Below are 27,085 nucleotides of genomic sequence, written 5' to 3' on the forward strand. Positions count from 1 at the left end.
GGATGCTATTCCTCTCTGTGTGTTTAATTTATTCACCTCGATGGTTCTCTTGACTGATCTGGTAACTGCTGGAAGCGGCTGTGACAGCCTGGAAACATTAGTATGATTTCCTGAGTTTGAGATTTGCTGCTCTCCCCCCTCCCCAACCCCCCTCCCCCCTTTTCTCCAAACTCAGGAAAAGTCAATACAATCGCACTTCATTTTTCCTTCATGTGCAATTGGAAATCCTGGGAGCAGCGAGAGCAGCGGCAAGAATGAACTGCAAGGAGGAAAATGACAACTGCACTGACGGCAGCAGGAATAACACCAAGAAGATGCTCAAATGCGTGGTGGTTGGGGATGGTGCGGTGGGGAAAACCTGCCTGCTGATGAGCTACGCCAACGATGCCTTCCCAGAGGAGTATGTGCCCACCGTGTTTGACCACTATGCAGGTAGGAAAAGGCTTTGGAAGGGATTTAATGGAGAGCTGCTGGGTGGGAGGTGAAGAAAGCTGGAGGAGAGGACAGTTCAAAAGAGATGCACGGGTTACTTCTCGTCCGCGAATGTCACTCGGGCCTGGGCGGTTTGCCAGGCTGCTTAGATGGCAGCTCGTAAAATTGCAGGATTTRTTCAGAGAATGTACTTGTTTGCTTTCTGATTTTTGTCTTGTTTTTGGCAARTAAGCAGCGTTAGGGGTGCAATTAAATCCGCCGTGTTTTGGGACAACAAACAAATGCAGTTCAGCCTCTATCGGTTTGTATTCTTCATTAGTTTTTGGAGTTCTGAACTTTGCAGGCTGCAGTTAGGAAGACTATGTATACACACATATATATATACGTAAAAATATATACTATCACAGCCTTGTCCCTCTTGGCAAATGATGCGTAAATTACAATCTTTATATCCTATTTAAGGAATAGTCTTTGAGAATATAYCCTATTTAAGGAGTGATCTTTGAGAAAACCAGCCCAGTCTCTTTCCAAGCTGTCGGTGTATAACTCTCCTTTCAGAGGCATTTGTTACTCCATCTATAAATACATTTTAATACTACAACTTGATGGTACTGAAAAGCAGAAGTGGTGTTGATTTGAATACTTGGTAGTAGGGGAATTTGTAGTATAAGAAAAAAAATACAAACATAATCAAAATCATCAATGCTATCCACTGCATTGCTGTGCAGAACAGACCCACAGATTAAGTGCAATATTCACAGGCCTCTTTCTGTAGCAATTACTGACTTTATCCAGCTGTGTCCAGAGTTATCACGCAGATGTTTCACGGGCCAAAACTGGTGTTCAAACATCTGCTTAAATTTTACTATCCCAAATTCTACTGTTTTTCTCCTCACAGTGCTGCTTTGGCTTACAGGGATTTTTTATGAGATCCCTGACACACAGATTCTAGAAACACTGCAAAACTCATTGCTTATCTTGCAGCAGAAGTTGKAGTTTCCCTCATTCTCTCCCCACCTCCTTAAAAAACTGAGTTTTCATGGTGTGGCTTATCATAGATTCAGTATTCTGTAATGGGAAAAATCCCTGTTTGCATTCTGGCTCTGTGTCAGGTTTAGCAGATGAACTGGCCAAACAAGAAAGCTGTGTAATTGCAGAATCTGATCCATGGAAATGTGAGGACCTTTTCCTCCACAAGAGTGGGCAGCGTCACTTCTAATGCAAGCAGCTCTCTCTTTCCTCTTCTCTTCCCACCAGACACATTGAGTGACCACTTTGGGGAAAAAAAGTATTACACAGGCAAGACACAGAACAGAATCTTGCACATTGTAAATATGTACTTCCATGAGCCAAAATCCTTAGGGGCTGCCTTATATTGCCACAGCACCCACTTTGGGGTGATAGCTTCATATCTGCTCATCCCTCACAAAATGCTGATCCCAGCACCCACTGCCCTTCTCCCACTTGCTTCCATGCCCTGCAGATTCCTCTGCCCRTGGAAAAAGCCACCCAACAGCTGGTGCCAGACCATGTCTCAGTGATTTTGGAGTGAGCCTGGGGCACACACATGTGCAGGGTGCTGATGCCAGCCAGGCTGGCACTTGGTGGGGGCATCGCTCTGAGGTTTTCTTCCCAACCCAGCCACAGGTGACTCGCAGGAAYTTGCTTTGAKTCCCTTTCCTCTGTCAGAAGTGATGGAAATTGCCAGTGGGCTCAAAAGTTACTGAGGGATACAAGGGCTGACAGGAGGAGAGGAAGATGAAGCAGCATAATCCTGATTTCCTTAGGGCACCAGGTAGAAGGAGTATGCAGGCACTTTAAAATCAGGCTGCATTTTCAGGGTTTGAAGATTYAGCCTCTAAAATATCTCCAGCTATTTTTAGCTGCCTTCTTAACTACTGTAGCCATAAATATAAACTAAAAGTATTTTCAATGAGAAAACTCATAAAGATAAGGGGGAAACTAGCTCTGTATATTAACCTGCTATTCTCAGACAATCCCTGTGCAGCAGCAGTGGTCAAAACCAGCACTGATCAAAAATGGGATTTCAGCTTTTTGAGGAATCCCATCATTTATTAAACCGTTTTCACTACAAAACTGCACGCAGAGTCGAGCAGGAGAAATTACTTCTAGAGCAGAGTGCTGGAAAAAAYCCCACTCATAAAAATGGCATAAAGTATACCACAGCCTATTTAAAATACTGTGGGTATTGACTGAGCAAAGAACTCACTTAGGGCAACCTTACCCCTGAGATTACAGGGTTTTTTTTATTTTCCACTGGATTTTTCACATCCATCTGCATGGCAGCCCATGATGAAGAAGAGAGATGACACTGAGGGTGACAGCACAGGCAGCACAGCACATGGGAAAGCTGCATATGGGACAGATCCTGAAGGAGACCATGGAAAATCCCATTTGAATTTACCCCAGGGAACCAAGGCCTACCCCTGCCCTTGCCACTGCTGATTCAATGGCTCATTTCTGTTCTGGAAATGCTCAAAAGCAATTAATTGCTGCAGATTTTTGCCAAGCTTCACTTTCCAGGGGAGGTTTTCCACCCGGGCATTATTACCAGCAATGGTGTGTTAGCAAGTGCTTCCTCTTGCCTCACCAGCTCACAGCCTGGCTTGTGAGCCCCAGGACATTTACCAATCTCCTTCTTTCTGATGGAAAATGTAGGGGCTGGGGAGGAGAGGCATTAAAAGCTGAGGATTGCAGTGATCTCAGAGCAGCTCCTCACTGCCACGACTCCAGCGGCTCGGGGGAGACAGTGATGCTCTCCAGCCCAGCTTTGGGAAGAGCTCCAGCTGCACCAGCGCCGTGGCCAAGGCTTTAACTGTTCATGGCCCTGAAACACCAGCTCTGTGTGCTTGCCCTGCTCCTCTCATCTCCYTCCCTGAGCAGGTGGAGCAGGTGGACACAGCGACAGGAGCGATCCAGAGGAAGCAAAGAGCAGAACTCCAGCGGCGTTAGATCTGCACGGGGCTTATTCAGTGCCTTCCACACAAAAAAGCTTGAAACCACTTTAAAAAACTTAGGCCCAGCCTGCCTCTAAGAAAATCGAAGGCAGTAGYTGAATATCACCCAGGGAAAGAGCAAATATTCCTGTAGACAATTCACACAGCATTTACAACTCAGACGTGGCGGTGCCTGGCACGAAAAGCTGCTGGTGGCTCACCACGTGTGCAGCTGYGCTGTACCAAAGTCCAAACCAGTTGTTAGCTCCACACCAGTAATATTCTGCCACAGATTTCACCCACAGTCCACAAAACTTGAGTTTCTTCAGGGCCTGCTGCCAGGGTTGGGGTGTGATGGGTGTAGAGCAGGAACAGAGCAATGCCAGATGGATGAGGTGGGGGGCAAATTAGTTACTTGGATAAGAAAACGTTTCTTTCATTGGATGCATGGAAGTTTATGAGTCTGGTTGTTTCTCAAGGCATTTTGAAGAGGTTTTGCTGGAGGCCAGAGCCCCAGRTTTCCATGCTCTGGAGAATTTCCAAGTCCCACACTGGAAGTGTCTGGCCACAAGGCAAATGGCTGTTTCTAGGGCAGGCTCCCCAAAGTGCTGTCCCAGCGACAAACAGGATATTGCTGGCAATCACTGGAACAATAGGCACTGTTTGGACAGTGAGTGGATGCTTTAACATGCTGGTTCCACTCCTCTTTTGAACATCAAATGCTGATTTTCCSTGAGCAAAGGTCTCTTAGCCAGGGTGACTTGTATTGTGCCCAGCTATGTGAGGTTACAAATGTTTTTTTAGGGCTGAGGTTGGACCAAAGAAAAACATTCAATTCATCTACTAGCAGTACTAAARTTAGCTGGCTTGCTCTGTGAAATATAGAAGAAAGATGTGTGCTATTTGTTATTTAGGAAGTCATCAAGCATCCCATTTTATATTAATAATTATCAGCTTTAGGAACTAAAGTTGCATCTTTGGTAAATGAGAGAGGTCAATTCCTCCAATGGAGAGCTGCAAAGCATCTGCAAAAAGTGAATGGGGTAAATATGTCCTTCCCTCCTCTCATGTGTCGGCACAAACTGGTGAACGTTTATAAATAGTGAACCCATTTGAAAAAAATTAGCATTGGCATGTGATCAGCTAATTAATAGCATACAGAACACTCAGCCCTGACTGGGGCTCTGTAAATTTAAAGCAATATGGAAGGAGACAGAAATTACTTACTGTTAAGAGGCTGTTTTTTGTTCTTCAGGGTGATTTTGCACTGAGGTGGGCAGGAACATCACCRGTGTCAGGGGGCACTGATCCCACCCTTGCTGGCCAGGCCAAGCCTTGCGAGGAGGGAGAGATTCCTGCTCTGGCATTTTTAGGAACACAGGAGCAGCACCACTGCTCTTGCCCTGTGCAAACCCCCAAATTRTATCCTGCCTGTATGTCACAGCACTGACCCAAACCCTGTTCCCTGTGTTCTGCCATGAAAGAGATGAATTGGGAGTTGGCTCTCAGGGATTGTGGGGTCACCCATTGCTCTGTGTCCTGGGACAGGCAGGAGCACCCAAGGGGGACAGGATGAGCACCAGGCAGCTCAGCCTCGCAGCCTTTCCCCATGGGGCAGAAACCACCAGCCAAGACACGGCAGAACCAGATGGGAGCTGTAAGATCCCAAATTTCCCCAGCTACAGGCACAAGAGCACATCTGTCCACTCTTCTGGTGTGCTGGCCATTTTTAATTGATTGCTGATGCAYGCTGGTTTCAATCCATCCCCTGCATTGCCACTCTGTGTGGTAACTTAAACCCCAGACCATCACTTCTTCTTCCCTGATGAAACTTCATCAGACAGGAGGAGATTGCCCAAGSAGATCTGCAATTCCTGCACGGGTGCTGCCGTGGGAGTCTTCACACTAGCACATTCTTGAGACAGTTGTCTCCTATAAACAGTYTTGGTAGCACATTAGAGAAACTCTTCATACAATGTTTGGGGTCATTAAACTGAAATAGATATAAATAGCACTGGAATAGAGCCGTGATGTTTATTTGCATGGATATTTGCAGTGGGTTGTTTTTTTTTTTTCCTTTTAATGTTCATCCAGTTTTGATCACACAGATTTGAACTTTATCCTTGAGACAAGAAAGCGCTGACTCTTTTAAGATCTGTCTGTTTAAGCTGATGGCCACTGAGCAGATATGTTCATTTTGGCTCTCAGGAGCTAAAAAKATTTCTCTGCCAGTCTTCCTGGTATCATCCAGAATAAACCAGCCATCTCAATAAAACATTCAAAGTATGACACAACAGAAACCCACCAGTGCAATTCAAATGTTTTCAGGGCTGGATTTTTTAAAGATGAATTTTACACAACCRCAAATGCTCTGTCTCCCCACAGAAGGTTTAATTTTGTGTCCTGAGTCACACAAATCAGAGGTGATGTAGTGATCCTCAGGCTTTTCCACATCCAGGAAGCCTGGACAGCCTTTATACCAAAAAGGTGCCTTTTGCCTGAATCACCGTGGTTATTCCACCCTCTCCAATGAGAGGCTCCAATCCACCCCCAAACATCGCAGGGCCTTTTCCTCCTGAAGGTGTTTTTGGTATGCAAAGACTGAGATAACAATCRGCTGCTATCTCTTCCTCACACACATCCCTGAATTGTCCTGGGGCTGAACAATCCTGTGAGGACAGAGGTGTGTGCTTTGGGTTTCTGTTTCGCAGGGAGATGCTTTCTGAGTGTTGTGGTGACCAAGTCCCTATTGTCCCCTGCCCCTCAGCTGCCTCTTACCTCTGCCTCTGGCTCTGTTTTGCATCTTCTCTAAGCACTGCTGCCATTYTGGTTTGGTTTAACTCTGATGTTATGCTCCAAAGAGCTCTGCTCCAGTCCCTGCCACACCACCAGCATCTCTCTGGTGAGCCAGGGCTCAGCTGACAGCTCAGGATTGCCTCAGCCTCACACACAGAGCTGATTTCTCCATCCCAGGGGATGTCCTTGTGCATCAAACACAACAGGGGACAACACTGCACCCTGAGTGACATTGGCAGGCTGGAAACTGGAGTAGGGAATAAAGGACAATGCACATCACGAAGGACAGCGCCAGGAATTAGAGGAGTAGGTAAAGCAGCCATGTTGCTTTATCCAGATTTATCCAGCCCAAATTCCACCTRAGCCCCTCTGTCTACTCTTTTGTGTTGGATATGTGATGCCTGAAGGGCAAGAGGAATCACAAGGAATACTAAAAAAGGAGTTAGACCATTTGAATGTGTATTGGTGGTTTGGATGTGGAATGATGGGATTTTTCTTAAGGTCAGCCACAGGCCTGAGGGAATGGWTTGGAAAGATGGAAAAGTCAAGTGGCTTAGAAAGGAATATTTCTTCGCATGSTATGTGATTAACCCTGGGAACTTATTGCTTTATGAAAGTTCTTGACAAAATTTTAACAGGGTTTGCAAAAAAAAAAAGGAGGTTGAACCATATATCATGGAGTCTGAGTGCTACCATRAGCTAATGAAAAAGACTTCTGCAGGAAATGAGCTTTCACAAGCTTCTGTTAGAGTTCAGAGCAAGACCTAAGTTTGGTCTGATGAATGGCAAATTTTCTTAAAGCTGCTCATTGCTGTGTCAGAGATGAAGACACCGGGCTGTGAGTTTGTCCCAATGTACTCTGAGCTTTAGAAAGGAACTTTTTGGATGCTTCTGTATCAACTTCTGATACGTGGATGAGCAAAMAGATTTTGAAATTTTGAAAGAGAGATGGAAGGATTTGAAAAAAATGACACTTTTCTTCTCTTCTATTCCAAGACAGTCAGGCCTGGTCTTTCCCTCCCTTTGTCATCTGTGTAACATTGCAGGAGAAGAATCAAAACCTAGAATGATGATTGTCACATCAGCTGAGAAGACCAAAAAAGTCACATCCACTATCTCAAAATCAATAATTGACTCAATACATGTGGTCAGCCACCCTCATGAAGAGGCAAAGCCATTTTACGGGCGGTCCAAGGCCAGGCAGCCAAGAAGTTGTTTCACAGCAAAAGATGCTCCATATGTAGGAAAGAAAACCAAAAAATGAAGCAAACCAAGCAACCCAGATTCCTAGACATGTAAAAACCTCATTTCTGCCAGATGTGGCAGTGGTTTTTTGTTTTTTTTTTCACTAAGTCATCATTGCAATGACTTAGTTACTGATTAAGTCAATGCAAAATACTGAAAYTTCTCGTTTTCTGCCCTCTTGATAAGCCTTGATACTTTGATGTTTGCACTGGTGATACACATTGTGACACTCTGCACCACTGAGGATATTTTGCCGTGGCAGTACCTTTCCTATGCTCTAACTTTCCAGTTGTTATGGCCAGACCTAWTGACATCATGGAAATGGCAAGGGATGAGGAAGAGCAAGCATATTTCCTTCAATTGTTCTGTTCAGAAAAAGTCATTAAACRGTAATGACATCTCCTGTCAAATTATTATTTATCTTTGAAATGAAAAAAATGCAAGTTATTATGTTTCTGTCTGCTTTTAAGAGTGACCATTTTTGCCATTCTCCAGTTATATTGTCCCAGTGCCTCAAGCCATGGGTCTCCCACCTAAGTCAGGGAATATGTTACTAAGGAATTAAAGTTTTATGAACTGTCACTCCATGTTTTATGCCAAGGAGGGGTGAATGAATGAAGGAATTCTAAACTGGATTACTGAATAAGTATTCATCTCCCTTTTTTCCCCAAATAATACCAGGGAAAATGAGTTTTAAAGTAATGTCTAATAGTTAAAAGATTACAAGAAAAGTTGATTTGCCTTATTTAATATCCAGTATCATTTGCATTCAAACCAAGAGGTCTCTCACCTTTATAGATTTAAAGCCAAGAGAAAAACCCTCTTCTTAAACAGAAAATCATATGTGAGGCAAGATGTTTTGGGTCCTGGGAGACATGATCACTTGCTGGGAGTTGGTGTCCCTTAGCTTGTCCTCATATCCAAGGTGYTTTTTGGGGTCTCAGGGAAGGGGAAGGCATGAAAAACCATGGGATGTTGTCATTTCAGCACGCACAACTCTCCAGGTTCAGTGTGAGTCCAGTGCTCCAGCAAAGCCAGCATGGGATTGCCCCAGAGTTGCCTTTTTACCTCAGGAACTGGCACAGCAATGAATCCATAAATTCAACCAGCCTCAGGGGAAGAAAAGGCTGGAAAAAAACATTCACTGACAGGAGAAGCATTGGGGGGAAAAAAAAGAAGAAGAAAAACTCCCAAAGGAAGGAGATGGACAGCTGTAAAAATATTCCCAAGCACGGTGGCACAGAAGGCACAGTCAGGAGGGCRATGGTGTTGGAGCAAGAGGGAAAAAACAGCACAGAACTGCACCAATATCCTCACTGCTGGTTCAGGACAGCATGCAAGTGTCCCACAGAAACAGCAATCCCAGGGATGAGCACAGGAGCCAGACTGAGGCACCTGAAAGGGTTAAAGAGGACAGTACAGAGGGGGTGGACAGAAAGGTCCTGCCACAGTGGATCCTGAGCTGACTCCCTGGAACTGCTTTCCAATCCCTGAAAACAGAGGCCATGTCCCTCTCTAAAGACTCTCTGACCCTGCCTGTGGCTGTAACTTCAAAGTTTGATGGCATTAACAGTGTCTGCCCATGCTCAGCTTTAAGGAAAAGAGCAGCTCCAGCAATGAGTGGGAAAACGTACATGTTCAAATATAACATTAATTTCCATCCCCTGGGAGATGGGACCAAAAGAGCATCTCTGTGCAATAATAYGCTGCTTTGCTGAGAACAGGCTTAAACTAAAATCCCATAAGGTTGGAAAATGTGTTTTAAGTTCACAAACTGTCTCATGCTCCRTCTCCAGAGCTGGCAGCCATCCAGMTGCTGTGTCCTCACAGGCCAGACCCTCTCTGTCTAGGACACACTTGGTTTCTGGGAAATCCCCCCAGCTCCATTTCAGAACTGGTTTTCTCCAATAACTAGGTGTAAAGTCAATATTTATGTCTAATTTGGGGAGCCCAGTTGTTGGAGACCCTGTCCACAGGCAGCAGGAATGCAGAGATTTGATTTTTTATTTGTAAGCTGAGGCGTTTCCACCAGGGAATCTCAACTCTGGCACAAACACTGAAAAATGCCTCCTGAGACATCTATTTTATGCTGTCTGTATCAAGCAATGGCTTGTCGCAGTAATGCCCAGGATTCATGTCCATTCCTGCTGGGACAAGAGCACTGCTAGTGGCAGTTTGGGCTGTAGGATCTTCCCAAATGGCTCCACATGGGCACTCAAACTTTGCAGAGGGCATATAAATCACAAAATACCTCTCGGGAGATGTTTGGAAACCGCATCTTTGTTTTTGTTTAGTTATAGCTGCACAAAGACATTTTCATCAAAAGCACAAAGGATGCTGTAGAATCGCTTGTAATTCTTTTTCTAGGTTTTGATTCCATTTTTGCTTGTTGAAAACTTGCCATTAAATTTGCCAGTAAAAGCATGAACAATCTCTAGGAGGGCCATTAATTAAGCTCCTAGAAAGACCCTTTACCTCCACAGTACAGCTCTGCTTTGTTCTGGGTCATCAGTAATGCAAACAGAAATTGCAAAAATCCAGCACAATTCCCTTCACCTCATTGCATTCTAGTTACTGCTCAGGATATTYTAAGCCTGTTCTAGAAATACAAGGGAGCACCATCTCTCATTTAAAAAAGTGTATGTGAAGTACAGCTTTAAGAAAATAATTTTCCAGGAATATCATCCATGAAAACGGGATCAAACTCAACATTAAGAGAGGGGTTTATACTGGAAAAAAAAATCAGCTAATCTGCCAGAAACCAGGCCTTGTGGAAGGAGTCCAAATTAACTGAGCCAGTTCATGATATCATTAATATGGAGAATTTTCCTTGCCACGCATAGAAATTGTTTCTCATGGGTTGTGCCACTTGGAGATCTGCTGGGCATTTACCTAAATCATTCGGTTTGGTTCAGGTCCAGAGGGGTGAGGTTGCTGTGGTTTTTTTATTTCAATTTTTCAGAGTGTTAAGTGCATTTTCTCCCTCGAGTGTCCCTCACGGGGAGCTGCTAAAATGGTGAAATAATTCATTCTTCCATTATTTGGATCAYATTGCCCAATTCATTTCCTTTCCTGTAAAGAGCTCCTTGTAGCAGCTCCAKAAGTCCCTCCTGGTGCTTCCAAGGCAGGAGGAAGCAACGGGGAGTGTGAATACAAAATGAGGTCCCAAATCTGAAGTAACGTTTGACAAAGGAAATCTGTGCCAAGATAATGGGGGAACAGCAATAACTTGTGTTCTCTCCATATGGTGCTCCCAACTGGGTTTCTCTCCCCCTGCCTTCTATTTAAATGCATGAACGTGAGAGATTAGGGGAAGAAAAGTAATAATGCAAATCCTGTCATGATTTTGCGAGGAAAATAGTATTTTGAGACTATGCCCAACAGGGTGGAAAATCCTGAGGGCACAAGGGAGTCTGGCCAAATGCATTCATACTTTGTCTAGGTGAGGTGCAAGAGACAATTCATACAGAGACCACCTGAGTAGAGAGCACCTTGTACTTTCCATCCCAAAAAGTCTTTCCAGGTCCTGATCCCTTTCTGCTGCTCCCTCCCATCCCTCAGAATGAACAGGCACATTTTCTTTTCTTGGTATTTATTGTCTACCCTGCTTTTATTCTCACGAGCAGGGTCTTTCCACCTGAAAAGTCAAAGAAGAAGAAAGACAGATTGTCTTCCCAAAGCTTTCCTGGGCACAGCASAGGCCATGGAGCTGGCCAGGACCAGATATGGATCCTGCAGAGCCACCTCGGAGCCAGCTGGGTCCAAAACCAAGCCACAGACATTGCACACATAGCAGCTGCCCCACAAGCCTGGGGTGATAATTATTACTGGTGTCTCTTCTGATTCCCTCCAGCACTGCCAGGGCTGAGGGCATGAGAGCAGATGTTCTTCCTTGTGACAGATGTCAGCTCTGCCCCATGGAAAATGTCATCTGAGATGAGTGAGAACCAGCAAGAGGCCAGACAGGGCTTTGCAGGACCACCCCACAGTGACCACTGTCCATTCCAGCAGCCACCCCTTTCCTGGCAAACCCCTGCCACAGCATTCCATAAAAATATTATCTCAGCACTGCCTCTTGTGCGTGAGCTGGAGAAGGTCAACCGAGACAGGGAGCTGCATGAGAACCAAAAAAATGCCCAAGTAAATAGGAGAGGAGTGGAGAAGTGTGGAAAGAAATGTACATCCTTAGAGAATGGAGGGGAAAGGTATGTTTAAGAGCAGACAGTACAGAAGACGTCCAAAAATCATAAAACAAGTGATTTCTAACAACTGTGTTTTGGGGGATATGACTCATGGTTTCGAATTTTTGGGGTTAGCAAAAGTTCTGGCCAGAGCGTTTTTGAAGAGCTGTCCCACCAAGAGAGAATGCTGATTCACGAAAGCTGAAGCATTTTTTAAATATTTGCAAGGACAAATTCTTGAGGTCCAGGGCCCTCTGGTTATTTCTGAMAGTGCAGCAAAGAAGACCCAAATTGAAAACATAATATGTGAAGTTTTTGTTTTCATTCCATTGTAAAATGAAAACAAATTGTAAAACCTCAGAAGTTGTCGCARAGCTGAATTATCATCCCCCTGGCCAGTTCTAGTTGGTTGCTGTTATTATCCTTTTTACAGTTACTGTATTGCAATCATTATTATTCAAGGGCAGGCTTCCTCTAAATTAAATATTTGTGCAACAGCGACAAAAATTTCCAAGTAAAATGCTTCAAATATCATGAGTTCAGGTGTGGTTTTGGGCTCTCTCAATAGGAAGAGCTGCAGTGGTTGGAGGGAGAGGTTGGAAATCCTCACAAACCCTGGCAAACCTGATGGCAGAGCCAGGCAAGTGCTTGGGAGAAGGGAAAACAGTCTTTGAGCTGAGTTCACTCATGTCTTCATTCTCTGGTACAGGCTRCTGCAGAGGGGTGTTTGTCCTCTTYTCCTTTGACAATTTCTSTCATCACATAAATGTCCGACAAATCCACATTTCTGATTTATAAGATTATGTATGTTTGATTCCCAGCAGAAGGAAGTTATCCCAAACACTCTCAAAGGTTTTCAAAGTACACCTTCCCTCTGCTAGACACAACTCCAGTGAGTGGTGTCCAAAGTTAATGACCCTGGAATGAGAACTTCAGTAAACGTGAAGGGAGGTGTCTGTGGCCACATTCTATAAATGCTGTTTGTAAATTATGGAGAAAATATGAGGTAAAGGACCTGACTGGAAGGACACTATTACAGTGAGGGGAATTGGGCTGTGTGCAATCGGTTTGAGCCTGAAATCCAACCTAAATTCCCATTTCTGCCATGCCAACCCCAGGATCCCTCCCATGTAGCTGCTTTTCCATTGTCTGTCACATTAACAAACCAGACCCTGCTGTTTGATAGCAAAAGCTTATTCCATAAGCCTGGACCTGAAACAGTCCGTCCTTCCCAGGAGCTTCTCCAGGGAGGGCTCAAAATCCTGTCCAAAATATTAATTACATCTCACCTAASGAAGCTCATTTGGGGTGTCTGAGAAACCCTCAATTTCAGATTTCCTATATGGGCAACCCCTTTGAATGYGTTCCTGCTGTGAGCTGTCAGGCAAGAAACAAAACAGAGCCAACAGAAGCAGTGAGGAGTCACTACTGATGGTGCCTGATGGATTTTTTTCCTTAGAAGAGCTGGAAGCATAACCTGCAAGAGCCTGGCTTCCTTTCCCAGCCAGCGTGGTGGGTGTGGGTGCCTAAAATTAGATATGGCCTCTATTAGCTGTAAATATTTATGCCTGTTGCCATAATACATGGCTTTTAGTCTGAACGTCTTCAGCATGAAGGGATTGTGGTAAATAAATACGTTTTGAGATTGGAAAAGGAAGAAGTGAAAGGTTTTTAGGCAATCCTGTTCAAGGCTGGCTATGCTCACACAAGACTGTTGGGGTCRTCGGGTTTTGGAAGGCTCACAGAGATGGGGCCAAGCAAATCTGAGTCAGGAAACCCTTAAAATGAAGAAATGTATGACATATAATAAAAAGCCAACAAGTAGATGAATAAAATAAAGAAACAGGTAATTTCCTTAATGCATTTCTGTGCAAAATCCTAAGCTCCCAAATATCAGGATGAAGATATTTATGACACACAATAGATAATTTCTCAAAAAGGAAGATACATATATTTTATATATATATAAATATAAATATATTATATATATATTTTTCCCATATATATCTGCAGAACATGCAAAGAAATGTCCATAAATATTAAGAATTTTATTATTTTTTAACAAAGAAATATATTACAAAGGGTGATTTTTCCCCCCAAACTTCTTTCTTCACTTTATTCATTTGTATAAACAATTAGAGAAGTACCTACAGTTTCCATTTCARGGAATTTTTCCTCAAAATAATTTCCCAGATGCCTTTTGCAAAGCAAAGGCAACATTTCTAATTCCCCTCACCATTTCACAGAAGCAGCCCCTGTTGATTACAGAGGCTCAGTTATGGGCTTTATTTCTCTCCATGTTTTGTAATATACAGAGGAAGAAGAGGTTGATCAGCAGGGGAATAGAGAGGCCATTTCTCCAATGCTGGGAAATCTCCCATGTACCTGCTCAGAGAAAAGCAACCCCACCAAAATCCTGGTAAGGGCCAGAGTTCACCAGCAACAATGGGAGAGAACAGTAACAGGAACCAGAAAGTCAGGGCAGATCAGGCAAAATAAACACCAACTTCAAAAAATGTGCAGGGCCCAGAAGGAAACTGGACTTTGGCATTCGTGCTGTACAATGGAGTTGTTCCSAGGGCAGAAAAATATGTATTTGGCTGGAAAAGTTTTCTCTCTTGCCCTGGGTGTCTCAGGCCAYGGTCAGATGTGAGAGGATGAAAAATATCTCTTTCTACCTCTTATGGAAAATTAGGTCAGGGTTTTTGAAGCCACCTGGTAGAGCTGGAGACCCCATTCAAATTCAGCTTGGAAAGAGATGTTTTGGGTTCTTTGGGAAATCCTCTCCCCTCATTTTGACTCCCAAGAGGTTTAAATGCCCTCATTCAGTTTCCTGAGCTGTTGAAGGTTCCCAGTTCTTTCAGTGCTGTCCCAAACATCAGAGACTCTTTGCAGCTGCAGCAGAGGATTTTTGACATCACAATTTTTGCAGTCACCCAGTTGGAGGGAAGGCCACAAATCCCCTCAGCTCAGCAAAAATACAGARTAACTGGGAGATGATCACTTACATGGAGAGTGCAATGGATACACTCCAGATGTCTCTTTCACATCTGCTGGGGTTTATATTCACCCATTGGCAGATGGGAAACCTCACTTCTGAAAACAAAAATATATCTGTGGSTTGAGTTTATAGTAAGGTAGCCAAGACTAGAACTTGTAGTGGTTTGTTTGTCATCCAGCAATTTCTAGAAATACCTCCCTCTGCCCTCTTGGACACCAGGGTGTGTATTTCCCAGACTTGYAGCTGTCTTAGAAGAAAAACAGATCTTATACTTGGAAGAAGTGAGACTGTGGAGATCAATATATCTGAAGGAATAGGGGTGGGGAAAAAAACTCCTGAGAAAATGCTGAGGAAGGAAAGCAAATTTGCTAGGAAAAAACCTCTGCAGTTTGCAATCATCCACATACCCTTGGGTAAAGGAAGAGCTTTTTTGAAGTGAGCAAACACAGGCAAATATGGCAGGACTGGCTGAAGGATGTGGTCCTGAGTTCAAAAGGATACAGCCCTTGTTTCACCTTGTAATTACAAAGTGAACACGAGGTTATGGTGATGAAATTATTCCTGGGGTTAGGTTAATTTGTCCCTGGTGTGTTCCTGTGATTACAAAAAGATATAATTTTTCCATAGCTCCCCTCCAGGTTACTTTAGCCCTGGTTTTCTGGGCACCAACCCATCGCTGACCAGGTAGATATAACCTGAGGAGTGTSTGATTTTTATCCACCCATTTGTTAAATGTCAGGGAGTCCACTCAGGCACCCCAAGCTGCCTTATGGACACAGCAGCCACAATTTAGCATTTTAACTGAAGGGGGTGGTTTGAAGGGATATTTAGGGACATTTCCTGACATTTTTCTCATCCTAATTTCTCCAGAACATCTCAGCAGTGGTCAATCCATCCTTTTTTGCCCCTAACTCAAGTCCAAAGATCCCATGTGTACAAAGGAATGTTGCTGTTTTGAGAGGGCAGAGATTTTTGAGGAAACTCCTTTGTTCTGAAATCCTCTTAAACCCAATCCAAACCAATTTCTTAGTGATCCTCAGTGGTGCAGTACAAACAAGATTTAATTCTCCTATCTTTGCCATTTGCTCACTGCTTTTCCCCACTGAAATGGCACCAGCTGGCCATTATTATTTCACACTCTGGGGGGTTCAAATGTTCACGAGCTCTCTGATTCTGGGAGCTCTCACTACCMAGAGCAAGAAAGGTTTCTGGTCAAAAACCACACTTCATATATGAGAAGAACAAAATAATGCATGTGCTGCCTAATGTTAAACAACTGATTGCACACAATTGAACGCTTAAAAATGAAATGAACCACTGTTATTTGAGATGATCTTGGTCATTAAAGCCCTGCAGGCAGCAGGCACCGCAGCAGTTAATAGCAACAGTATTTAACATCAAGGAGTAGGATGTATTAAGCAAACATTAAGTTCAACCCATGAGCAGTCTCTAGTATAAGCACAGCAACACATAAAAGCAGGTTTGTGTCAATACTCACATTTTATTTGGAGGGAAACACTGCCTTGGGAGGGTCACACAGCTGCAGGGCAGGAATCRTGGCCAAATCATCTGTGTCATGGACCAAAGCCTTACCCACGACCCGCCCCRCCTGCCCCCGCCGCGTGCACAAAACTTGATCCTGCCTTTATTTTTCCCCTGGAAGAGTTTGAGGTTCAAGCCCTGTTGTTTCCTTTGCCAAAACAGTTCCCAGCTGGCCACCACATCGTGATATCTTCTCTGTTTTGGTGTCTCTTCATACACAGGGAGAGGAATCACTCTGCTGAAGGCAATATTGCCACTGGCATGGCCAGGACAGGGATTTCACCCTGTCCCCCAAAGCCTTTCCAGCTGGGCAGCCAGGCTTTCCCTTCACTGCCCTTCAGCCTGCTCCTCCCAGCATTGCTGAGTCCATGGCCACACGAGTGATGCTGGAGATCACTGAAATCTGTCCTGAGGGGAGCAGCACCAAAATACAGCGAGGGACCACGACCACAGCGAATCCTTGTGCTTTCTGCCACTCACAGCCACCCTCCGCATCTTCATCCAGCCCCTGTGCAGGTGTAATTGCATGTTTTTCTCCATGCATGGCAAGGAAAACCCTTCTTATAAGGTTGTTTACACTCATCTGGGCTTAAACTCCCATTAAAGATAAGCACACGCTTGCTTGTTCTGCTGAAACAAGCCCAGAATGAGGAAAGTTGAAATTACGCAATATGGAAAGAATACTCTCCGTTCATTAAGCGTGTCTTGACAGAACATAAAAAAAAAAAAAAAACATTCTGGAGCTTTCTTCTGGGCCAAATATTTCTCCCACTTCATACCATAGGTATGCTCCAATTGTGCTGGGAGCAGAATGGCAATACTATGACTCACTTCATATTGTAGGCTGGAAGCACCACATTTTGTTCCAGAGAGAAACAGATCGTAGGCATAGAGATTTAAAAGRCAGCTTTTTGTAAACTCTACTCCAGTGTGTTCTGGAGCACGTTTTGATCAGCTGCACCATCCAGTCCCTCTCCATCTACAGCCCTGGCTGTGCTTATTTTTAAATTTACAACTGTGCTGGGAATATAGTTTGTCCAAATTACCTTACRGTGGCGAGTGAGAGAGTTAAATGAATTTTTTGTGTTTCTTTCCAGAGCAACTCTCACGGCAGTAATTGCTGCCACACGCTTTTGCCATCAATTCAGTGTGGTGTCTGTGCTGAAGCACTCAGGCACGGATGAAATGATGCTGTTCCTGCATCTCATAAGGGCCTACTAAAGTGATCCAAATCTTTTTGTCTGCCAGYCTACAGGGAGTGGAAATGATCATCCTCCTTCTCTGGTTTTGASTGAATTATCCAGGGCTGGCCCACCAAGATTACCATGGGCTGAAGGTTTAGATTTAAGTTTTCTTTGGTAGGGTGGAAGTGAAAAATAGTTTAATTCCTGATATTTAACAGATGATGTACCAGTTTCATTTGTAACAATCCAACTCAGACCCCAGCCAGTATCACTGGCCCTGGCAGAACCAAACTTCAGGAGAGCACATCCAATTCCTAAAAAACATCCACAGGGTTAAAAACAAACCCCAGGAAGCAGTCCCCTGGCCCACAGCCTCTCTCACTAGGACTGGAGCATTTTTAAATACAACTGCCTCTCTCAAGRCCAAAGGGACTGTGGAAGTGCCTTAAACTCCAACCATGTTTTTCACTTGTGACAAGCAAAGCCCACGTGGCAGAGCTTTGGCAGCCACGCTTCCCAGGGCTTGCCTCTGAAAAAAACAGCATCAGAATCCCTGCATGAAACTCACAGAAACCATGTAAAATGTTGGAGGTGCCCAACCCAGCAGGATATAAGTTCCTGTACATCCAGCAGCCAAAAAAACCCAATTCCTTGCTGCAATTCCGGTTTTGTACCTGTGGTTTGCATTTAACCAGCCAYGTCCCCGACCACACACCTCAGTGCCTGCTCCACATCCAGGAAATCAGGGCAGATAGAGCAGTGCTGTAAATCTCCAGCTGCCAGAAATCCTTCTTTCCCCCCTCCAGCCCCTTGTAAGCCCTGAGCTTTCCTGGGATCAGCTGCACCTGACGCCTTTGGTTCAGGGCCGAATTCCTCCAGGGAACTTTGAATCCCTCAAAGGATCTGTTCCAAGCAGATTTTTTTTTCCTCCTCTTCGAAAGCCAACAGTACAGGATACCAGAAACTCCCTTCGGAGGATGTATGTGCAGATAAAGCCTTAAAACTGTTGGTTGTATGGAAAGAGTTGGGTGGCAGACAGAGGCATTTTTGCTTTTGTTGGCAGCATCCTCCAGAGACAGCCTTCCCCACCAACCCACACATCTCTGGGAAAGCTCCAGAATTCTGTGGGTGCAACCTGGAGCTGTGTAAAGCACCTGTGGGAGCATGGGGAAGGACACTGCAGGGTTAAAAACACGCTATCAGGGCGTGAAAACACGTCCTGTAACACCCCATTGGGATTATTTCTCTATATCAAGTCCATCTTRTAAAGAATGCTCTTGAAAGGGAAAGTATCCAAAAAGGTCACAAAAATAATAGAAGGTTTGGAAAATAAGGTCTGTAGGAAAAAAAATAATTCCAGCATTTCAGACATCAAAGCTGGGGACTGTGTGGAAAAAATAATACAGGGCAGCAAGGTAAAAGTCCAGAGGGAGGAGGGAGGAAGAGAGAATAGGAAGCTTGGGGCAGAAGGAACCTCTTTTTTTTTTTAATGGCATTCATACAAACAGAATAGCCCAAATGACCTTCAACTGGCCAAAATATAGAATAAAAGTTTTTTACCAAAAATTCAGCAGCGCAGTGAAATTCCTGTGGCACAGTCAATGCAGGACACAGTTCAGAGAAAGAGTGGGCAGGGAGTGAATTCTCGTTCACATGGCCCAACATCACATCTTCACCTTCAAAARCCAYACCGTCTGTTCCTGTCCTGTTTATSTGGTCAAAAAAGAATCTACAGTAACATCCAAAAAAAGCCATTGTACCCTCAGCATCCTGTGATGGTTGAAGAGTGCACAGGCAAAGCAAAACAGCCTTCACAGCATCCCTCCATCCTGAATCCAGTGGAAGTCCCAAGGAGAAGGGCATATCTGTGCTGTGCCTTTTGCTGTTGATGTAGCCTCTGGTTTTAAGTTTTAAACCTTCTGTGTAATGATGAGATTTCCATTTCTTTTCTGACGTGGTTGAGGCCTGCAGGTTATTGAGTTTAAAAGCCAAAACATACAGACACAAAATTTTGCTTCAGGGTTGAAAAAACATATAACCTATTGGAAGGGTGGGATCAAATTAGCCTTTGTTCTCCCAAATTTCACATAAACAAGCACACTGGTGTATCTCCCAGCACAAGACAAGCAAAAATCAAGAGTGCCTGTTTGAACTGGAGAATTACCAGCCCGTGGTGGGTGGCAGAAACATATGTGCAAGTTATAAGGCTTGGAATTTAGGACTTGGCTCCATAAAATGCCCACATGGATCAGATGAGAGATTGCCTCTCGTTGAATGAAATGCAGTGGCCTGGGTCAGATCSTGGCAGCCTGAGCCACCTGGGACAGTGTTTGCAGGCAGTCTGTGCATCAGAATTTGGTGTAGAGATATTTTTATTTTGGTCCTCAGCGACATTATTTGCCAGTGAATTGTTCTCGACAAATATGCAGCGACAACCTGTAGAGATTGATGCAGAATAAACCCACAACAATATAAAACAAGTGATTTCCAAATCCAGTAGTGGATAATACTTCATGATGCATGAAATAGCTGTAACGCAGAAATAAAACAGAAAAGACAGAGCGTGGATGATTTTAATCTTTTTAAAATTCTGATAATTATCCTTATGACTGCAATATAACCGTATAATTATACATTGAAGCACAAATTCTGCCTTTTAAGACTTCTGGTGTCATTCCTCACCCATTCCAAGCAGTCATTAAATGATGCTGGGAAATAGTCCACATTGTCTCATGTATTGCCTGCCTCCTCCCCCTCTGCTTTTGTGTTTTCTTCCTCTCCTCCTCCTCCTCCCAATCAATTTCAGAGCTACAAAATAYATCAGTCTGCCTCAAACTGTGAAAACCAGGAGCAATTCCACCAAAGTCAAGCCTGAGGGAGGTGGATCTCTTCAAACAGTGGGAGAGTCTCCTGGTCAGGGAAGGGGTTGAACCCAGCTCATGGCAAGTGATGCCAAGACAGTGCTTCAAATCTGCAAATTCCATCTGAAAATTTTTCTAAAAGCAAATGGGAGTGCATGTGTGTGTATAAAYACATGCCTACAAAGCCCCATTAATTTTAGAATGCTAATTATTAGTGTAAATGAGTCCCCTGAGGACGTTAACAGAGTACAAAGATAACCAGATCTATGGTAGAGCCAGAGATTCTGTTTTGCCACATTTAGCAGCAAACACAGCATATCTTCATGAGAGGCTACATGTTACAAAATATCAGACACTGAATTACCTGCCAGCACCTCAGGGAGATACCTGCCATCTGCATTTCTTCTGCTATCTGCCATTTCCTATTTCTGATGTCTTGCCTTGGACTGGCAGGTAAATCTGCAGCCAGGAGGTTTCTGGGATGCTATTTCTACCCCATCCCTTCCTGTGGACATGCCTGTAGCCATCTTCAAGTTCTCTTTGTAGAACTGTGTTGCGTGAGCTGAGAGCTTTCTGTTAAAGGTTACTTGTCAAAGGAACARGAACAAAAAGCAATAATTAAATCTAAAGAGACGGGGAAAAGAGAGAGAGCAAGGAGGGCAAGGAAACTATGGCAACTTTCACCTCTTTACATAAAATAATGTGCAAACATTCTCTGCTGTGAGAAATAATTAATATCTAAACATATATGTCCAGATGGGTATGGTAACTCAGTGCTGCTTGAGTCACAGGATCACTGGAAAAAATATTATTATTAAAGCAAGCCCTTCCCAAGCTATGCAAGGATTGATTTCTGATTTTTGGTAGTTTTAAATTATGTTATGTTTTGTGCAACAATAGAGAATGAAAAGCACAGCTTTTTAGGAAGGCTCTGACCTCTTAGCCAAAATAATGGAAAAATGGAAAATTTAAAAAAAAAAAAAAAATCCAGGAGACGATAGAAGAGCTCATCACAATGCTTTTGCTGTCATTGCTCACTCTGCTTTCCCAGGGACAGCTGACAGAGGGCTGTTCCACTGGAGGTGGAATTTCAATTAAGGGCTGAGCATTTTAGCAAGCAGAGACTGTAAGAACAAACTTGTGGAAGCAGAACAGCCGTATGAGCCGTATTTATGGATTTGCATTCAGGCTGTCCTGGAAAGGACAATGCAGGCTCTTTCATTTGCTGTGGGGAGCTGGGTACAACAGAGCCATTCTCCTGAGCACGCTGCATGCACTGGAGGCTCTGGCTGGTTTTGGTGCTGAGCAGAGTTCAGCCTCCAGATGCAGCACATGCACATCTGAGCACAGCAAAGGATCCTCACTCGCCCCTCTCCTGAAGTGAAAATGAGTCTTCAGGTTTTGCAGGACTTGGTGCTTCTGAAAGCCTCTTTTGGGTTTTGTTTACCCCAATTTTTGGGGCGTATTTATGAGGTGAGCAATAGCTTTTGTGTCTGGGCTTAAGCCAGCAGAGTAACCCAGCCAATAAGGTCAGCTGCAATCATCCTTATTCACCATTCCATGCAGCCCCTGAGCTTGCCTTCAGAGCAAGGGAAGCTGTGCCCAGGTGATGTGAAAGCAGTGCCCTGAACCTCAGCTGTCATCTGGTGTTGGATCACAGCAGCCATGAGCTGCTGGAGAGGAGAYTTCCAGAGAGCCACAGGAGGGGTATCACATCAGCTGTGAATCTCCTGTGATTTATTAAGGGGACAGAACTCCAAATGAACATTTTCTGCTGGTTTGGCTAATCTCAAACACCAGTTTAAACCATCTGGCAAGGCTCATTTGTTTTTTTTTTCTTTCATATTCAACGTGACAGCTCTTAAACCTTCAGTGCCAACTTTCATTATTATCCTAAAAAAGGATTTCTGAGATCAGAGCATGACAGAGTGCAGAGAAGTGAACACAAGTGTCCACTTTGCATCGGGATTCCACTTTTAAGGTTGACAGTTCACCTTCATTCTGGGCTTTTATTACCCTTCCAGTTGCATATGTTGTGAATTAYGGTCAGTGTCAAGGTCAGATTAGGAAGAGGTTCTTGAAAGCCAGTTCCTGCTTTCAGTGCCATTGACACAACTTTTCCATTGACTCACTGGGATTCAACCCAAAAGAGACATCAGAAATGCTGAAACACCAAAGAACAGAAAACATAATYAAAGAGATAGGCTGGGGGCTCTGGGCATCTACACAAGGGTCACTACAACAGCAGAAGAGCAGGCTGAAGAACTCGTACTTTGGTAGCAAAGTCGATGGAGTTTCTCTCTGTTTTTAAACTTACACAGCAATAGAAAATAAATACAATTTACCCAGCCTGAGTGTACTTACCAGATTGTCCCACTATTTGCTGTCATGTAAGATTTTCAAGTCTCGTGTTGAAGCATGACCTTGGGAAGGCTGGAAGGGAAAGCATCTTTTAGGAACAGACTCTCTTGAAAGCACAGCTCCTACGAGCTCTCCAGACACGTTTGAGACTGTGTCACTGACAGACAAACAAACAGCTGCCTTGGCAGGACAAACTTCTGGGGCAGTTTCTAGCTGCAGAAAGACAGAAAGACAGAAAGACAGAAAGACAGAAAGACAGAAAGACAGAAAGACAGAAAGACAGAAAGACAGAAGTGGGGTGTTCTCACTTAAAATTCACTGTCACGCTTACAGGAGCTGTGTTCTCTCAGTTCTCATTATTGCCGTGAAACAAACTTGGGTGCACACACAAAACCCAAGTTCTAATGTCTGAAGCTCAGTGTTTGGTTGTGATTTTAATGCCTGCTGGTTTGTCATCAGAAAAAGATTTGAGTAAAAATCAAGATGCACCTCCAACATAATTTTGTTTTCAGTCAATTTAATGATTTTGCATGCTCCAGGAATCACTGCAGATGCAACATGCCCATCCAAACCTCATGGATCTCTCTGTGTTTCCATGCAAGGCTAATCTAATCCTTTGCCTGGTTGGTGTCTAACTGTTTGAAGATGAGGGATTTACATGAGCAGCTGAGGGCAAAATTCAGGCCCTTGTGACTGGTAACAAGGTAGGACTTAAAGGATAGAAAAGTGTAAATGTTTGGGGAGGGAAATGGAAAACTAGAAAGATTTTGGCAATATTTGTGAAATAATAAAGCAACTTTAGAGTTTCAAAAGAGCCTGTACTTCACTTCTGATACACAGTTCCCAGTGACAATTGGTGGCTTTGTGCTCTTCTCTCATTCATCTGTCTCTCAAAACTCCTTGCTAAAACCCTGACCAGCAAAACACTCTAGGCAAATAGCTGACTTGAAAACATGTGTCCTGTCCCAGCAGTCAGAGAGGCTTTGTAGGAACACAAAAATCTCCCCACACACGTCCAACCAAAAGATTACAGCCAGAGCATTTATCAGTGGAACCTCACCAGGATTTTTTTTTTAGATCTGTTTGCATAAATGTCAACACAGGCTTCTAAGCTTTTCCTCRATTTGACAGCAAGTGACATTTAAAGGGACAAAAGATCTTTTCACACGCAGAGCAGCATCGCCAGTCACGCAACTCTGGAGTCTGCAACGTAACCAYGCGAGCACCGAATCCCCTGGGATCAATGCCATCATCTCCTCATGTTCTGCAGGGARAGCACATGCTGTCACAGGCATTTCCCTGTCTTTGACCTCTCCTGACAGCACCACTGTCGGTTGTTTGCAAGTCCACATGTGAAATAACCTTCCTAAGAATAGTTTTGAAGTTTGCATGCACAGAGCAGTTGAGATGGATRTTATTGAGGATGGCACTAACAACCTGTGACACAGGAGGAGCAAAAAGCCATACATTTTCCATCCAGGTCCAAAAAAGATGTTCTTCCTTCCTTCTGAGGTGTGGATAAGAGCTATCACAGAGCAGTAGAATGGTTTGGGTGGAAAGGAACCTTTCAGATCATCCTGTTCCAACCTCCTGGCCACTGACAGTGACCCCTTCCTCGAGATCAGATTTCTCACAGCCCACTCCARCCTGGCCTTGAATACTTCCAGGGATGGGGCATCCACACTTCTCTGAGCTGTGTTGCACCAGCCACAACTCTCAACAGAACTGATTAAAACCAGGCTTCCTTTTTTTCCCCTTTATTTTCCCAAAAATACCCACCTACAGCTCCCCCTTAATCTATCTTTAGAAAAAAGTAACCAGCTTCACCTTTCATAAGCATTTCCTTTAATAGACTTAAATTTGAAAGGAAATTTCTTAGGAAATGGCCATTCTTTTAAATGAACATGTTGTAGAAATCCAGCATAAGATGCAGTGAATTATTTTTTTTCCAGCATTCATCGCTGAGTTAGTTTTGATACTCTTGTTGGTCAGGGGGATGATCTTTCAAGGTCCCTTCCAACCCAAATCATTTTGTGATTTTTGATTCCATGATTCTGTGACATCAGGAGATAAGCTGTTTGACATGGACCACATCAGAGCAAGCCATAAGCACAGTCAGCACCACCCTGGTCTTAGGGTCACACACCCACACAGCCAAAGGAGCCCCGCTGTCACCCAGAGCACTTCACCATGAGCTGCCGTGGTGTAAAAAACCAAACAGCAACTCTGACTCATTGCTGATRTACCCCCAGTGCCCAGTGTGTCTAATTTCCACCGAGTGTGGCTAATGAGCTGATATTTTATGGGTATTTCCTAAGCGCTGTAACATGAATCCCACAGATCCCCACGCTGCTGTTCCCTAAACACAAATCTCGGTGCTGGAAGCCAGCAGAGGTTGTAAAATCCGGGTTTCTGCGGGGTGAGCACGGCGTGGCAGAGCAGGGCAGAGCTCCACTCCGTGCTGGTGTGTGTCAGGGTGCAGAGCGAGGGTGAAATGTGGGAGCAGAGCCCATCCCTGTCTCCATCTGCTCGCTCTGGTCCCGCTGCCGGACTGACTCAGACGCAGGAAATCTCTCCCCCAGAGTGCAGGGCTGCAGGACAGGGCGAGATTGATGCCAGTGATGACCTTGTGGGGAGAGGGGAAATGAGACAGCAGCGTTTGAGAGGAACATCCTCAAAAGGGATTTATCAGAAAGGCCTTTCCCGGCATGAATTGAACTGGGAATAAACGTGGTGAAGGGTGTCCCCTTCCTCCTCTGCACCCACAGGGTAAGATCAGTCCTTCTGAGCAGCCGTGGGATCAGGGTCAGCCTCTTTCCCTGGCTCAGAGAAAGATGATCTGCAAGTCACGATGCAGAAAAWATTCCAGGAAGAAAAAAAACACCACAACTCAGGGAAACGATTGGCCTCTGGCCCTGGGCTGCCTCTGCACAGACACATCGTGGCTCCTCTCTGTGCAGCTGCTTTGGATTCCCAGCAAGCACCGGCCACGGTCAGGGGCCAGCAGCAAAGTTCAGYAATTAAATGATGCTTTTGACTCTTCATTGACCCGTGGAGTTGGATGATCTTCTAATAATCAGATTAGAGGTGCGTTGCCTTTTTACATTAGTCAGGGGGAAAGGCACCACGGTGGGAGCTTTTTGAAAATAGAGTGTGTAAAACCAGGAGCAGAATACCTAACCAGGCAGTCCAGACACACAGGGGAGCAGCAGGCTCCTGTTCTCCAGGAAGAACTGCTGCACAAATCTTTAGGATGGCGAGGGTGTACTGACATTTCGGTATCTAGGGTGAGATGTTGTTCCTTCCCAGTGGCACAGGCAGCCCTGCCTTGCAGACAACTCCCTGCATGTGGACTAGAAACACATTTCAAAACAGCCAGCAAAGACAGAAGTATGGCAAGATGAAAGGGAAATTCTTCAAGAATATACACCAGGATGCAGTGCTTGCCATCTGAGCCTCGGCAGTGAAGCCTGCCAGCTTGCATCAGGCCATCCTCATCACTGACAGTGCAGTTAAATCACCAAAAATAATGCTGTGACAGAGACAGCTCCATCCACCCTGCTCTGTGCCAGGCTTCTGCATCACAGCCCTCTGTCACAGAGCTGTGCCTCTCTCAGGTTCGGGCAGAGGGATTTCCAGCACAGATCTGATGCACAATYCTTGTGCTGGTTTTAAACTGGTGCCATGTGGTGCAGGGAGAAACCCTGCAATGAGAYGAGGCTGCAGTCATGCCCGTGCTCTCTCTTTTCCATCTTCCTCCAAATCCTGGTTCTGATTTACAAAGGATCCCTAATCCTTACATATTTCAACAGTCCCTAAATCAACTGCTTTTCGTGGCTACCGCTGTGTCCAATCTAAGTTGTCTCCAAGGATGAAACAAGACAGGAAGTCACTCCCAATTTTCTGTCTCCAAAAGGTCGCTCTCCAGGAAGACCAGGAAGCCTTTCAATGCTGCCACATTTATACCCCCTGAAAGAGCTGCCAATTCCTCTAGCAYCTCTCTAAAAGCCACAGCAAACTGAAAGGGTGGCCAGGAACTGGAACAGGCTGCCCAGGAAAGAGGTGGAATTACTGTCCCTAGAAGTGTTCAAAAGACATGTGCATGTGGCTTTTGGGAGACTGGGAGACACAGTTTAGTGACAGGTTTAGCAGCTTGACTCAACCATCTGATGTTCCAACCTTAATTATTTTGTGATTCTGTGAACTACAGCCCTGTCCCTCTGATATGAAAGTGCATGCATTAACCAGAGAAAAACATGTTCTCCATGAATGTTTTCAGTCTTATTCAATAATGTCAGTATAGCTTTCAGATATTGCAGTTTACTTCTCTGCTATGATGCTAAATGCTTTGAAAATAAACAACAAAGTGGCTGTTTGCCAGAGGAGGAAGAGAGGAKCAGCAAGTTTGCTTTGTGTGATAGGAGAGGGTGGTAGTTACAGTGCCTCTATTTGCAGCACAGGTTTGGTGCATGCAGGAGATCAAATTGTTAGAAAGGGGAGCTGTGAGCATATGGGAAAAAAAAAA

At 44.4% G+C, this 27,085-nt stretch overlaps 1 protein-coding gene across 1 annotated transcript in view; it reads left to right on the forward strand.

Annotated features, from left to right (window-relative positions):
* The first annotated feature begins 6 nt into the window (after positions 1 to 6).
* RHOJ (ras homolog family member J) overlaps positions 7 to 27,085 on the forward strand; it is a 51,708-nt gene continuing 24,629 nt past the window's right edge. The window contains exon 1 of the mRNA XM_057378772.1: positions 7 to 432. Coding sequence (XP_057234755.1) covers positions 255 to 432 — 178 coding nt within the window. The 5' untranslated portion in view covers positions 7 to 254. The remainder of the gene's footprint in view (positions 433 to 27,085) is intronic.

The sequence above is a fragment of the Malurus melanocephalus genome, unplaced genomic scaffold (assembly GCF_030028575.1).
Source record: "Malurus melanocephalus ecotype Western Australia unplaced genomic scaffold, MMel_1.1 scaffold_373, whole genome shotgun sequence".
In the NCBI taxonomy this organism is placed as follows: Eukaryota; Metazoa; Chordata; class Aves; order Passeriformes; family Maluridae; genus Malurus; species Malurus melanocephalus.